Source organism: Vanacampus margaritifer, chromosome 19, assembly GCF_051991255.1.
Source record: "Vanacampus margaritifer isolate UIUO_Vmar chromosome 19, RoL_Vmar_1.0, whole genome shotgun sequence".
Lineage (NCBI taxonomy): Eukaryota > Metazoa > Chordata > Actinopteri > Syngnathiformes > Syngnathidae > Vanacampus > Vanacampus margaritifer.
The window spans coordinates 15,142,415-15,157,848 of NC_135450.1; the positions used below are offsets into that span (position 1 = coordinate 15,142,415).

Consider the following 15,434-nt stretch of genomic DNA (forward strand, 5'->3'; position numbering starts at 1 on the left):
AAAACTGAGTTGCAATTAAGTTGAATTTCCCTTCACTGGATGATGAATGTTTATAAACAGTGGGTCGAAAAAGTCTACACAAAACTGTTTAAATGTCAGCTTTTTGTGAAATAAAATAATAAGACAAAGATTAAATCACTTGAAAACTTTCACCATTCATGTGGCCTTTATTCTGTATAACGTAATTGAAAAAAACATCAAATGAAATTGTCCTTTTCAAACCAAAAATACTCGGCTTCCTATGTCTTTACAGTCACAGCTTTTAGAGCTTTTTTTTTTTTTGCGGGTCTATTTATTATAAATATACCTACCAAATGTCATGTTGCAAAATCAAACTAGCTTTAGGGGGATTCATTTTTAAACATTTGTGATTGAGTTGCTGATGAGTGCTCAAACTTTCTTAGGCTCCACCCACACAGGAAGACATACTCCTTTTTTTTTTCATTTTTTTTTTCATACTGTTAAGTGAACTTGGCTGATTCAGTTTTTCCTTTCTGGGGTTTGCCTCCCACCGCAGAATGCCGAAGTGTCCGTCTTCGAGGTGAACATCCGCTTCGTGGGAGGCCTTCTGTCGGCGTACTATCTGTCCGGCAAAGAGGTAAGAACGGACATGTGCGGACGACTGCCAGGGAAAACCATCTGAGAACAAAATCAAGCAAAAAATAAGACCAGCAGTAGAAGTTGTATCCATATTTTTTAGGAAACATTTTTAATATATTTTTCTCCCATTTCCAAAGTTGAAACTAGTTCATAATGACTCATCGCATGGTAATAACTCAACATGCTAACTGGCTCATAGGTTAGCCCGATAGAATACGTGATTCCCAAAAAAATATGCAATAGCTGCAGCCCTAAATGACATTGAAAAAAAGAAATGTTTATTGGGATTTTTTATTTTTTTTTAATAAACAAACATGCCCCGGGTCAAAATGACCCATGCACGTTATTGCTGTTCATGAGAAAGTAACATCACTTCTCAGTAACGAGGCCCAGAGAATGACATCAGCAGTATTTTCCTCTGATCTTTTATTCTTCCTTTCTCCTTAATGACATGCTTCTGTTCCTAATTAATTATAAGTTTGCACTAAAGAATCAATAGATCCTGCAAATCCCCCCCCCCCCCTCCTCCACAGAGCTTCTTAAAACCTCGGGCTACAGTGCGACTGCTATGGAGAGAGAGAGGGAAAAAAAAAAGAGGCTAACTCGCCAGAGATTTGACTGCAGCCTTGATTGTCGATGTTGTTCTGCCTTAAAGTTGCGTTTTGTGTCTTCAGCGAGCAAGTGAGGCCTTGCTTCGTCTTTTCCTTCATTTTTGCCGCTGGAAGGAAAAAAATACTAATTTTCAAGCTCACTGAGACTCTCGGCACGTGCGTGAAAATTTGCGGGCCCGGAAATCCGAAATGTAGCCGTTGTGGCTGCTTCATTTCGACTTCCACTTTTCTCTGGCAGCACAACAGATTGTAATTCAGATTGTATATCTCCGCTTTACAGTGCCCCCCCGCTTCTCGAAATATACATTACAGGATGAGAAAGATTTATGGAACGTTACACAACATCTTCTAATTAGTAGATTAACAGCTTAGCTGTACACAATGGGTATTCCTGCAAGCCTCTGGCCAATAGTTTTCAGACTGGATTCGGGTTTGAATTTACCGCCGGATGTGACGTCATGTGCCCGTTGTGTAGGTGAAGAAGGGTACGTGCAGTTTCATTTTTCGTCAACAGGTGGCAGTAGCAATTCGAAATTTGAATATTCTACCTTCAGTAGCTTTAAGATGCTAAGCTAATGCTAACATGTTATTTTAGTGGGTGGCCTGATGTCAATTTAAACATCTATTTTTATTTTGTAAATAAACCCCAAAAAAACTACATTCAGTACTTAAGAGCGTCGTTTTTGTTCTTGAAAAAAATAAAATAAATAATTGTTTCATTGTAATCATGTTTATAACAAACAGCATTTTACTTGTGCAGTGTGGGGGGAAAAACAATCAAATCATGTGAACAGAGAAAACAACAAGGTGGGAAGAACGTCCTCATTGAGTCTTTTTTCCGCACCTTTACAGTCTGTGTTTTTCTCCTGGTTGTAATCTGATTAACGCAAGAGTTATGAGTCGACTACTGAAGGCCGCTCACTCGGAGTGAAATAACTGATTTTCATAACAGGTTTTCCATTACAGTATGTTAAAATCTCACTAAGTATAGCTAATAAACATTTTAAGACATTTGGACTGATGATTTCCATTCCTATTTATTTCCTATGGGAAAAATTGTATTGCGTCTTGTAGCGGTTATGTTGTCCGGTTGCCCGCTTTTTTTCACGCACATGCTAAAAAGATGAATAAAAGACAATAGCTGCGATGTTATTGCCAGTGCGGCTTGTAAAAGCTTTGAGAGCGCTCTTAAAAATAAATCGCATTGTTCGCACACAATCTAATCGGTCCTCAGACAAGACGTGGGCGTATACAACTGGCTTTTGTAGAAGGAAAGAAAAAAGTGCTGTGAAAAGTTTAAATTTAGACTTCCAACAACAGCGCTGACCCACATCTGCATGTCGACATCCACAATGAATAATATTAATAATCATCCTCATGGTTTAAAATCCAGGCGGCTTGATTGGCATACAGAAACGAGGACAAAAAGCTCTTGACGGGAATCTGTGCAGGTAGCGGATGATTTGAATGCGTAATGGCCTCGCGGCGGGAGCAAACTGTGACACTCGTTATCCCTCCTCAGCACACGCTCATAAACGCTTTTCCTTTTTTTTTTTTTTTTTTTAATGAGTCAATCAATACGCGGCACTCAAAAGTCATCGCACGCGTCCCTTCATACGAGTCCGGCTCCTCGGCGGAGGCGGCTGATTGGTGGCCTTCTCCTGCGATGAAGGTCACTCAGCAGAGTGGCTCCAAATGGCGGTTAGCATGCGGCTAACGACTCTGACATATTCACAGAAAAAGAAGAAGAGGGGAAAAAGGTGGCAGAATAGATTGAAAATGTTCGGAAGGTCATCGTGCCTCAAGTTGGAACTTTATGGCGGATAAGACTTTCAGCGTATTACCTTAGCTTTAACTCATTCACTGCCAGCCCAGTAAGATGGGGTTTTGGCTAATGTAGCTGTTAGCTATGAGCTATAAGTTCAAATTATCAATGTTTTGGCTCATTAGAAACACCATTGACTTTTTACCGAACATCTCTCTTTGTTAGCATAGCCATTAGCAAGCTTAAAATGTCTGTTATCCTGCTAACATTGGTCTTTTTCTGCTGTAATAGTCATGACCAAGTAAATAATAACATTTACCAAAGATTTAGTTAGCTTAGCCATTAGCAAGCTTAAAATGTCTGTTATCCTGCTAACATTGGTCTTTTTCTGCTGTAATAGTCATGACCAAGTAAATAATAACATTTACCAAAGATTTAGTTAGCTTAGCCATTAGCAGGCTTGTTCTGTCTTGGACTGGCTTTCACATTCTGCTATGGTTCTGGTTTGTTTTTGCTTTCATGAACAAAAAAACTTCATTTGCAAAACATCAAAGACTAAATATCTTTTTTTTTTTTTTATTTGTAGGTCAAAGGAGGGTTAAAAAGGCCTTTTAGCTTATTCGCTCAAACATTTAGCTAGCCTCAAGGTGTTGACACAGTTAGCACTTTGTTTTTGACTTGTCTTAAACACAATCTGGGTCGCATGTTGTAGAAACAAAAAGATGTTTATTGCCCCGAATCACAATTTAAAAACTGTAGGCGCTCTCGATCAGGTTTTATTTTTTACGAGACAGCATTAATGTTAGCCTGCGGTTGAAGGGTAAGGAAGAAACTCGCTTCTGTGACAGCACTAACAAGACTGTACAAATACGATATTTTGCTTTTTTTTTTAATGCGCATCTTCATCACGCTCCAAGACGAGATGTGAAAACGAATCAAGGCCCGGAGAGGAAAGATGAGCCCTAAAGTGCACGGAGACAGACAGAAACAGCGGCGTGTGGAAAGCACAAATAAGAAGCAATCACCTAAAAACCTTGACGATAGACGGCCCGCTCTTGGCAAGTGACTCAGATGATGGAGAGCGAGGGAGCGAAGGAGGAAGTGCAGACATCCTGATAGTCTACGTGATAAAACTGTTTTACAGGAGGGGAGGTAGAAATCAGTGAGGGAGGAAGCGCAGTGACAAAAAAAAAAAAAAAACTCATAAAATGCGAGTTTATTCCCCTGCAGACTGCTGTGATTCAACATTACTTTGGAAAACTACACGAAAGGAGATGTCAGCTTGTTTTGGGGGTTCTTCGGAGTGTCACTTTCTTTGTTGGCGGGAAAAAAAAGAAAAACATGGATTTTGGCATCGAGCGGTACAAGCCCGAATGGTGGCTGCTGGCGGGAAAACAAATTGATTGTGCGGGGCATTGAGTTAAGGATGAGACGAGCACTGGCTCATTTAACTCCAGTCGTGTTCAGAAAATATCTACTGGAAACGACTTAAAACCCCTCATGTTACGACGCTCCACAACATTTTCAAATAGTTTCTTGCGCAGCAGTTGAGAATTTGGGATCACACAGTTTTCAAAAATTATTTCTTGAGAAAGCCTTCACTGCACGCTTAGATTTATTTTTGACTAAATTCAGTATTTAATATGTGCCAGCCAGTACAGCTACAAGGAATTTTTTTTAACTTAAATAAGAACTAACCAAGAATTTTGTAACAAAATGTTTGATCACAGTCTCAATGTTTATTGATCCTGAAAATAGTGTAAACATATTTTTACTAAAGAATAATTGGAATGTTACTGGATCAGAGAAATAGCAAACGATTGGATTGGAATTGCTTTAAGTAATCTGACGCCATACATGAAAATAAATTACACCGAATCCATTGAATTACCAATAGATTGTGGTGTCCCGCAAGGGTCTGTGTTGGGCCCCAAATAATTTTTGCCAATTTATTTTTTTCAGTGGATGGATTTTGCTTCTGCCCTCTAATTTTTAGCTCAATATACTATTTTTTAATTTTGCCATCTGTAAATCAGTCTTCTTTCTCTGGATGAAAATAAAATCAATCAATGAATCAATTCCATGACTAACCTTCGTAACACAATTTACTTTTCATATTGAAATCAATTTTCCCAATTGAAATCATTTCAAATGCCATTAATGCGTTTATCCGGCAAAAATGGAGCGCTGCATTTATGCGGTTGTAGAAATGGAACGCCACAGATAGATGCTTTATTTATCAAGGGAAATTCACGACAGCTTTTGACCGGGAAAAATTCAATCTAAACAATACGTGGCGGCAGCACGTTGCAGCCCCGTCAGCGAAAGCTCAGTAGATGCCGGCGTAATTATGCAATGACTTGCACTTTTCACAGTAAGGGTTCATTTCACACAAAATAAGTAAATAAAAAAGAACAATAAGTGCTAAGCGAGACGTAGTCAAGAGGCTGCATCTTAATTCATTCACTGCAGTGGACGTTTATATTTGTCAATTTAAATCCAACCCTTTACTAGCACCTTCGTATATAAATTCATCAAGTGTGTTTTTCAACTGGTAGGCGTGGAAAGCGAGTCTGTGAAATTCAGGTTTGTAAATCACTGTAACGACTTACAGATCCCTGTAGATGGCAGCACTGCGTCACTTTGGATCAGAGATTAGCTCAATTTTTGAGTAGAAAACAAAGATTAGGTACTAATCTCCACTTTCCACGTCGATTATGAGAGAGACAGAGAAGTTTTGGCGATGGAATTCCATTGTGAAAGGAGAACCTAAATAGGGAAATTGATTTTAAAAAAGGAGGCCATTCTTGGTGATCGTTTTTTTGTTTAAATTAAAAATGAAAATTTGTAACTGAAAGAGAGCAGATATCCGACACAAAGCCACCAGTGTGGCGTCGCCGACCGTGAGGGTCCACCATACAATCTGTCCCCTCGGACCACCGCCAACTGAGACGCACACACGCGCGCACACACACACTCAAGGAGAGCGCGCTGCGAGGGGCCGATAGACAGCTTCTCTATCTCCTGTCCTCAGGAAATCCCATTCACTCGCCGGGGAAAATTGGCTTTGCTGCCGGGTGGCAGTGAGGGAAAACAACCTGCTGGCGCCGGCCGCCATCGCCGAGCTTTTCAAAACACACGCACGCTCGTACGCATGCAGCCAAGTGAGGATTCCTTACAGAAAGCGTGGACAATTAATTTGCCGGATATCGTTTCTTAATCTCCTCTCAGCCGGTGGAATCTGTCCTCTGGCCACAGGGAGTTTGCAGGAAGATTAAGAACTGGAATGTAATGTGTCAGGCCGGTAGGATGTCATGTTAAGCCCTCCTTCATTACAACATAGACAGGAAGTGGGAAAACGGCGAGAAGGATTCATTTATCGTGACAACTTCTGCGGTACGCAACTTGGCCTGCGGGGGCAGTATAATGCAGTCATTAAAAAACAAACAAAGAAGACTGTGAGTCATGTTATATTGTCTTTGCGTATGACTTAACTGTCAGATTCCAAATCACCTTTTCGTCTTTTTCCGCCCACCAGCAACACATCCCGTTGCAAGGCCAGCGGCCCCCGGCATCCATTTTTCTCCTAATCACGTTGTTTGGCGTCATCATCAAACAGCGGGATTAAAAGGCGTCACGCCATCTTCGCACCATCCCGCAACCGCACATGCTAATTCCAACTCGGCGGCCGTGAGCATCAAGTTGCCGCTAATCTCGTTGTCCGAGCGGTTGCAATGCCGCACGGCGACTTGATATCAACCGTCAGATGTAATGAGATTATCCCAGTGAGCGAAAGGAAGACCGAGGCGGGTAATAATCCGCCACATGTAAACCACACATGCGTCCATTCCTTTCACCACTTGATCTCATTTTCAGTCGCATCGCTTTAAGAAGTAAACATCAAGGAAGGTGGGGGGGGGGGGGGGGGTTCGGGTGGTATTAACTCTTTGACTGCCAGACGTTTTCAGAAAAGGGATGCCGTGGGTGCCAGCCAATTTAAGCATTTTTGACTGATCTTTCAAGGTCCACAGAAAAATATGTGTTTGGACTATGGAAACGCACATACTACCAAATGAAAGATTGGACTCTCATCTTTCATCAGAAAAAAAAGTTTGTTTCTACCTTATTCCGTTTTTCAGTAATCAACAATAGAAAATGGTTAGTTTCACCTGTGTTTTAAAAAAAACGTATTTTAACGTCTTTGGCACTCCTCCATAGGATTTTACTAAACGTTATTTAACGTTTTTGGCAGTCAAAGAGTTAAGACCATCAAACTCTGCAAAGTGTTCAATAATAAGTCATTTTTGACTCAAGTTGAAAGTCAAGGGGTTGAGCGCGTTAATAGAGGAAGTAACCACAGCTGTTTTAGGGCCAGAGCATCACTGGCCGATGAAGACCTCGTTAAATCGACTTTATGACGAAGGCTGTGCAGCCAAAAAACCAATGAAATCCGCTTTCATGGTGTCGTATTTTTAATGAGTTAGCTCTGTGTCGTTGCTGTTACTTTTTTAATAGCCCGCGCCGACAACTGCGGAACGGTTAAGCAAATTGTCAACATTGCAATATTTTCGCCGATTGATGCAAGTCTGATGGCTAATTTTGCTGTTCAACGCTCAATTTGTTCATTGTAGCGTCAAATATGATCAATTTGAAGCTTTGATGGGTTGCTATCCGTCATTACTAGGGCTGGGTTAAAAAAAAAATTTGAAAAGGAGAGCAATGATGATGTCAAATCGAATGAACAATACTGAGCTCTCCTGAAATAAAAAATAAAAATAAATAAAAAAATTGAATAATCGTTATCAAATCGATTTGCCTTTTCAAGCCCAATATCAATTCATAAAATGTGAATCGATTATTTGAATAGCTCTTTTTCCCATAAATTCTTAAGAAAATAGAATTTTAAAGGCTTTTTTTTTATCTTACCGTTTTCTTGAAATTTACTGTTCATTTTTTTTTTTTTTTTTTTTTGGGGAGAGCTCAGTATTTTGGGAGGGCTCAGTATTGTACTGTTCATATGACATGAATTTAAAAGTATTCTTACATTTATGAAAGACGTGACTTACTTTAAGACCATTCAGAATCTTTTTAATTATTTTTTAATCCTGCCTTTTGACATTTAAGAATTATTGATGTGCCATAATTAATCAATACTGAATCGAAACAGGGAAAATTGAATCCAACTGAACTCTTGTGAATCGAAATTGAATCGATTGAGAAAATTAGAATCGATACCCAGCCCTAGTCATGACTAGCTGAGAGAAATCAATCAATTAAATCAAATTAAAGGGTAACTAGACCCCAACATTTTACCAAATAATTATTCGACATAAGCGTGACGCCATGTTGGAAGAATTTTTTTTTTTTTTTTTGCAAACCGTACATGAAGCGCTAATAGCGAGTTGCACCCGGGTCTACATTGAATTCTGTCAGCTGACCGATTGTAGAGATCATTCAACGTCACAGGTGTTACATTAGCGGCTTATCTATTATTTTTACGCATTATCAACCATCGAAAGTGTTGGGAAAGCTTGAGAGCGAATCCATTATCGCTTTTGAAAACTCAAGTTATCTGAGAAGTGTCGTAACCCGCCGCCTCTCCCCTCACTCTGGCAGAGCCTTGCAAGGCCTGCATGGGGCATAATTGCCGCCTCGAGATTGAGAGTCTCGATGTTTTTAGGTAATTAAGAGTGGGAAAATAGGTTAGATACATTTGAGTAAGCCTGTTTTGTTGACGTGGCTTTCTGTAATGCGCCAGTGCTCTGAAATGTGTCATTAATTTCCTTTTGTCAAACTGCTTAGTCGGCGCACAATTTTACATGCTGCATCGCTCGTGGCTCTAAGACCTTTGAAAAAGAGCTCGGAGGTGACGTAATTGCAGTTGTTTTGCTTTTGTGAAGTATTCAAGAATCTATCATTCTTTAAACGTTCAGTGTTTTTCCTTTTTTTTTTTCTTTTTTTTTCTCCCGATACAAAATTATTTTACAAGCCACTAACTATTCGCTTCAGTTTTGAGTTTAAAGTCAAGTTTGGTCCTCAACTTAAAAACAAACTTAATATCGTCTTGTTTAACAGGGATAGACCGATTATCGGTGCCGATATTTTGCCGTTTTGAATAATTAATAATAATAATAATAATAATTACGAACCCTGGCGAAAACCATTAGCTACATCGGCATGCATTTGTTGCTCAGTGGGATACTAACTTTTCATTTTTGTATTATTTAAATTTCCACATTATAAATGATGACGCTGACACTGGGAACTCCATATACGTTTTATTTAAAAAGAAAATATACTTCTTCTTTTTTTTTTTTTACTTTATTGACAGTAGAGAACTTCTACTGTTTCGCTTAGTTTTTAAATTAGCTTAACACATTCTGATGACCCTCACACCTCCCTGCAATTTTTTTTTTTTTTATAATTTTTAAGTATTTTCTTTATATGTTTAAAATTAAAACCAAAACCTTCAAAGTGTTGAAAACTTGAAAAGTTGTTTTGACAAAAAAAAAAAATGACGCTAATATTTTCTTCTTTTTTTTTTACTGCGAATGAATATCGGCTTGAAATATCGGTTATCGGCCTCCTTGACTACTAATAACCAGTATGGTATAAATATATCCGTCCATCACTATTGTTTAATCAACATCGCGACTCAAAAAGGTGAAAAAGTTGTCAGCTGTGTGGATAAATAAAAACCAAAACCGTCCCCCGTTGTTGTATTTATCGCAGCCTGCTGCTAACACTTGGCAGCTTTGTTACGCCGCGCGCAACCCGCTATGAACATTCCAATTAAAATTAATCGCGTCGAGAAAAAAGGTGGCCCTGCGTTGTAAATCAGGGCGACTCTATTTCAATTTGCTCTGCGCAAACAAACACCATCCAGGTAAGCGTCGTTTGTGTGATTGCAAATCTGCCGGCGTCGTCGTAATTCTTTGTTATTGTCACGGCAGATTAAATCTCTCTGCTTCGGGATAAATAATCATTCGGAGGAGGTCGCGTTTAGACTTTTAAATCCTGGCCCTTGTTGATATGAAATGCTTCTTTTTTTTAATCACTGTAATATATCACCGCGTTAAAGCCGATTATGATTGACTGTAATCGCTCCAATAGATCCGATCACGCTGCAGCCTTCATGCAGGGATGTGATTTTTCCGCTAATTCGCGGAATTCCGTTTTTTTTTTACCCCCCCCCAAAAAAAAAAATCAGATTTTTTATTTTTATTTTTATTTTTTTTTTTGTAGTTCATTGTGTATGCACACGACTCCGACAGATAACATCTTCTGCTATAACAAAGACATTTGTGGTATGCTCTAATATGAGTTACTTTTCATTTGGTCATGATACAATTATTTGTTCATGAAATTTGAACTCTTCAACATTATTTATGTGTTAACTTAGTAATCACATTAGTTAGATATGATGATATTCTCAGTGATAGTTTTTAAAAGCAAAGGCAGTCCAATGTTTTTGAATGTGACTGATTTTGAGTTGACTAAAACTGACATTTTATATGGGATAGTTCAATATACATTGAAAATTTATGCTGTTGTTTTGTCTATTTCTTTGTCATGTGAGTGCATTGAAAGTACTTAAAAACACGGAAAACCCATGAGCTCCGGGGGGCGAACCCTTGTCCCCCCACCAGGGCACTGCCCTGGACCTAGCTGGGTGCCAGCGACCCCCAGACCCCCGCCTAAATTTTCAGATAATTTCACTTTGGTCAAATCACATCCCTGTTCATGTCAAAAGGCGTGCAAGATTATTATGATTATTATTTTTTACAATTTTATTGTAGGATTGTCATCATTCTCCCATTTGGGACATTTTGGATTTAGCTGTGTGAAAGTTAGAATTTGGTCATGACTTCAGATTTGAACATTTTCTAATGGAAACGTGTTTTTCGATAGTAGACTTGCAACTTTTGGCTAAATGAGATTAGAGAACACGACCCCCCCGCCGGTGGTCAACATTTCCACTATCCTATGCACATATCGAAAAAAAAACATCTTGCGTGCTTCAAACTTTAAGACTCGTAAATGTAAGTTGCAGGAAGCCCAGCGGCCACATGTCCGTTTTTCAATCTTGCGAAAACGCATCAGCAGCTTTTTTTTGTCGGGGCCGTGTGCCGTAGCCTGGTGGCCCGGAGGCTTTTTTGCACTCATTTCCAAGCTGTTCCGGTAAACGCTCCCCTTAAAAAAAAAAAAAACTTTTTTTTCCCCCCCTGGCGCGGAGTGTGAAATGTCAAGCGTGTGTGCATAGTCGACTGGCTTTTAAGCTCCGACGCTGGCGAGCGTTGTGCAAACGTAGCGCTTGGACGCAATCGGCACGATTGTGTGCTCGCTAGCCAGAAAAAGAGCGGGCGCAGCCCCCGAGCCCGGCCTCGGGGCTGCGAGCTTTTGCCATCAGGCGGCATCGCGGTTAGCTTAGCATGCAGAGTAAGTTGGTCGAAATGTCAAACCCGAGTGGGCCGACTCACCTTTGAATGTGCGTCCGATCGGGTGACTTTGTCGGGATCTCATTGGCTCGCACCCTTGTGGGCGAATGTCACGGCCTCTTGCGGGTAGTACGACATCATTTGCATTTTTACAGGCGACGCGTGAATTTTATCTGTAGCAAATGGTCGTTTTTACGGCCCGCTTTTATGATCTCCTTGTTCTTGCCATTTGTTTGGTAGCCAGCAGGAGTTTGCCAAAACGATTTCACCACCAACTCTGTCAACCATCCCAGGGAGACGACATTGCCATGCATATTGTCATCCAAATTTGAAATGTGGAATGTTATCAAGGTTGACCGGTGAACCGTTTCAACCCTACAAGTAAAAAAAAAAAAAAAAGTCAAATAAAACCCGAAATGTATCTTTCATTGTATTGCTCACTTTTGCTCAGTTGCCAGAGACTTTTCTGTGTACTCTTTGTACAAGAAGACGGTAGATTTCAGAAAACATTGTCCCCTTGTCATCTTCCGAGACATTTTGTACATTTTTTTTTTTGTTTTCCAGCTGCCAAGGATGCTCTGTGCCTCGCGGCGCTTTGCTCAATATTAATGTTCAGCCCTCGCTTTTTTTGGCCCTTTAAGCTCAGCAGGAGGGCAGAAAACTGACATCAACTTTCTGCACCAACACCAACCAGGCAGTGCCGGTTTTTTTTTCCTCTCTCGCTAAATTGAACGAGTTAAGGAAGTTTATGTAGAAAACGCATTTCACAGACAATGCTCACTAAGTGCTTGATAGGACAGGTGCAAAATGCAAAGTGATGAGATGGGAAGGAACATAAAAAGGTGGCGACAATAGCGTGAAATGGAATAAAAGAATAAGGCTTTTTTTTTTTTTTTTTTTTTTATATAGGCCAGCGATTCTGCTTTTGGTGTAGCAAAGTCGACAGCAGTGAGGACAATAATAAATTTCGTTTTGCAGCAATTATTATTAGCATTAATAGTATACTAGCCAAGTTTCATCATTATTCACAAACCAATTTAGTAAGGAGTAAATGAGCTTTTTTTTTTTTTTTCAACATGGCCCTGGTTGATATCTTTTGCTCTGCTGCCACCTGCTGGCCGTTTGTGTACTAACCACCATTTCTTCAAACGTTCTTTGCAGTTGAGAGGCGGCTTCAAAGCTTTCTGTATGCTCTAGTATAAAAAACATAAACGTATAAATACGTCTTTGGGACACTTAAATGTTTGAAATAGGATGTTTTGGGAGCAAATGAGTTAAAAAAAGATGTGTGATATTGATTTGTGTTGAGGTCATTTTTCCTACCACTAGATGGCGTAATTGCATTTATAAGACGGTGAGAGCTTTTTTCTTTTCATTTTAAGAGCTATCTGATCTTTAACATGAAGTAACTTGTGAAATTCTGCACATTTTTTTAAATTGTAAAGTACTACTTGACCCCAGTCTCTACAAATATATGCATTAATATTAGATTTATTATTGCACAATTTTGACAAGGGGCGGCCATTAACCGCTTGTTTAAAAAAAAAAAAAAAAAAAAAAAAAAAAGCGGCATTAAAGGAACTTTAAATTAACTCAATATTTTGACACCCCTAAAATAAATATCTAAACATTGCTTTACTGTACTACACACACGAAGGTATGGTTGTGAGCAAAAGGTAGCAGCATCTGCCAGCAGCTTAGCACATAGCCAAAAACGGTGCATGTATCAATAAATATTTTCTCTGCAAGCACAGATAGTGCTGACCAAACAGTGAGAACTTGTTTAAAAGTACATGCAAAACTCCCATTTTGCTGCCTTTTTTTTTTTTTTTTGATGCATCTGCTGCCAGTCATCACAAAGTGCCGTGATACTTTCCGACAAGGCAAAAAGGCTGTTTTGCTGTCGGCAAACGTTTTGAAGATTTTTGGGGGCGTCACGAGAGACGCGGGATATGTCATCTTTTAATGTGGATGCCATTCAAAGTCCGCCGCCAAAAAAAAAAAAAAAGCTAATTTTATATCTTGCATTTTTTTTTTCTTCTGCTTTTGGAAATGGCTTCAATGTTTGAACTTTCTTGTTGCCTTTAACAGCAGGATGCCATTTTACACTTTGCTTTCATGCATACGACAACAAAAATGGAGCAATATTGAACATTTTGGCTGGGGGTGGGAGGAACTGTCCAACTCAACTCTAAAGTTGTGTTAAAACTTAGCACGACAAGCGTCACAAAGCGTTACCAAGCGTTTGACTTTTTCTTTGGTTTTGCTTGCTTGCTGTCCAAAACTCAAAATTGACGGTACTGGAATTACAGTAAAGTGTACATTATCTGCAAATTCACATTTTATTTTGGGAATCCAAAATTTTACTCTCCTTTCGTTTAAATAAAAGTAGTGCTTTGCTTCCACCTTGTGGCATCTTATTGTCAATTATAAACATTTTCTGTACTCGCGGATAAACCATTTTTCAACTTGTGTTAAATACATTAAATAAGTTGCATTTTATGAATTCAGTGTCGAATACTACTGCATTATTTTGATCAAATTGATCAAAACGAATTTAAAAAAAAACAAGTACTTTCCAGTAGATTTGGTTCAACCTCTCTTTGCTGATGTGCGCTGCTTACACTAACATGACAAATGGAGAATTGTTAACCACTTAAAATGTGAAGGCTCAACAAAAAGGATACTTAGCAGTTGAAGGTCATGCTGAAAACGGTTCCAAAGCTCGTTTTGTATGAGGCAAAGCAAAACGAATCGGAGGAAAACAAACAAAAAAGCCAAACTTTTTTTCGAATCCCGTAAACTGTGTTTCCTGTGTCTTTAACTGTGATTCACGATTGTTTGAGTTTCAATGCGCGCGGTTAATTGCTGTCTCTTTAATTGCCTGTTAAATCGTCCTTCCCGCTCGTGCTCAACACCTCTCCGGAATACTCAAACATGCTCGCGTCTTTAACCTCCCACCCACCAACCAACCTTCCGTGTGTCGCTCTTCCACTGAGACGACCCCCCCCCCACCCCCCCATCTCCGTAAGGGTGCAAAGGGGTTTGATATTCACAGTTGAGATTCGGTGCGATTCAATGAATCGGGTTTTTAATGCTATTTTGATATCTGTGCTGCAGCACGTTAACAGTATATCCCAGAATGCATTTCTGCCATCTTGCCAGGCTTATGAATTATTTATGATGACAAGCAAAAATGTGGAATTTTGTTGGCACACGACCAAAATGGCCCTCAAAAGTTGACGTTTAAAGCAGACTGTGAGACGAAGATGAGCTCCGCTAGTTTTAGTTTAGCATCACATGACCAAACCCAGACAACAGGTGAGCCGTGATTGGTCTTTACCTGAGCTCTGAGCACCGGTGATGTCATTTTCTGTTGACGGCAAAATAGGTTTTTTAAAGGTATTATTAATTGTACATGAAAAATAAGGAAGTTATCACATTAAAGCAACACTAAGGAACTTTCAGCTTACGTTGATTATGGCGGCACCATATGGACAAAAGCGGTATTGTTATGTCTGAAGGAAGACCACTTTTCATACAAAGACAAGCGCATTGCATAGTTTGTTGGTTTTTTTGCCAGTAAAAATGATGCAGACCCCCTCAGGCCATGGCAAACATGTACCATTCAACTAGTTTTAAGTCCATGTTTCATCAAAAGAGATATAAAAAATATTTTATTAACTCTTTGACTGCCAAAAACGTTAAATAACGTTTAGTAAAATCCTATGGAGGAGTGCCAAAGACGTTAAAAGACGTTTTTTTCAAAACAGAGGTGAAACTAACCATTTTCTATTGTTGATTACTGAAAAACGGAATAAGGTAGAAACAAACTTTTTGTTCTGATGAAAGATGAGAGTCCAATCTTTCATTTGGTAGTATGTGTGTTTCCATAGTCCAAACACAGAATTTTCTATGGACCTTGAAAGATCAGTCAAAAATGCTTAAATCGGCTGGCACCCACGGCATCCCTTTTCTGAAAACGTCTGGCAGTCAAAGAGTTAAGGTTGAAAAGTTTCT

General features: G+C 39.4%; 1 protein-coding gene across 1 annotated transcript in view; it reads left to right on the forward strand.

Annotated features, from left to right (window-relative positions):
- man1a1 (mannosidase, alpha, class 1A, member 1) overlaps positions 1 to 15,434 on the forward strand; it is a 67,294-nt gene that overhangs the window by 29,680 nt on the left and 22,180 nt on the right. The window contains exon 4 of the mRNA XM_077552141.1: positions 518 to 598. Coding sequence (XP_077408267.1) covers positions 518 to 598 — 81 coding nt within the window. The remainder of the gene's footprint in view (positions 1 to 517; positions 599 to 15,434) is intronic.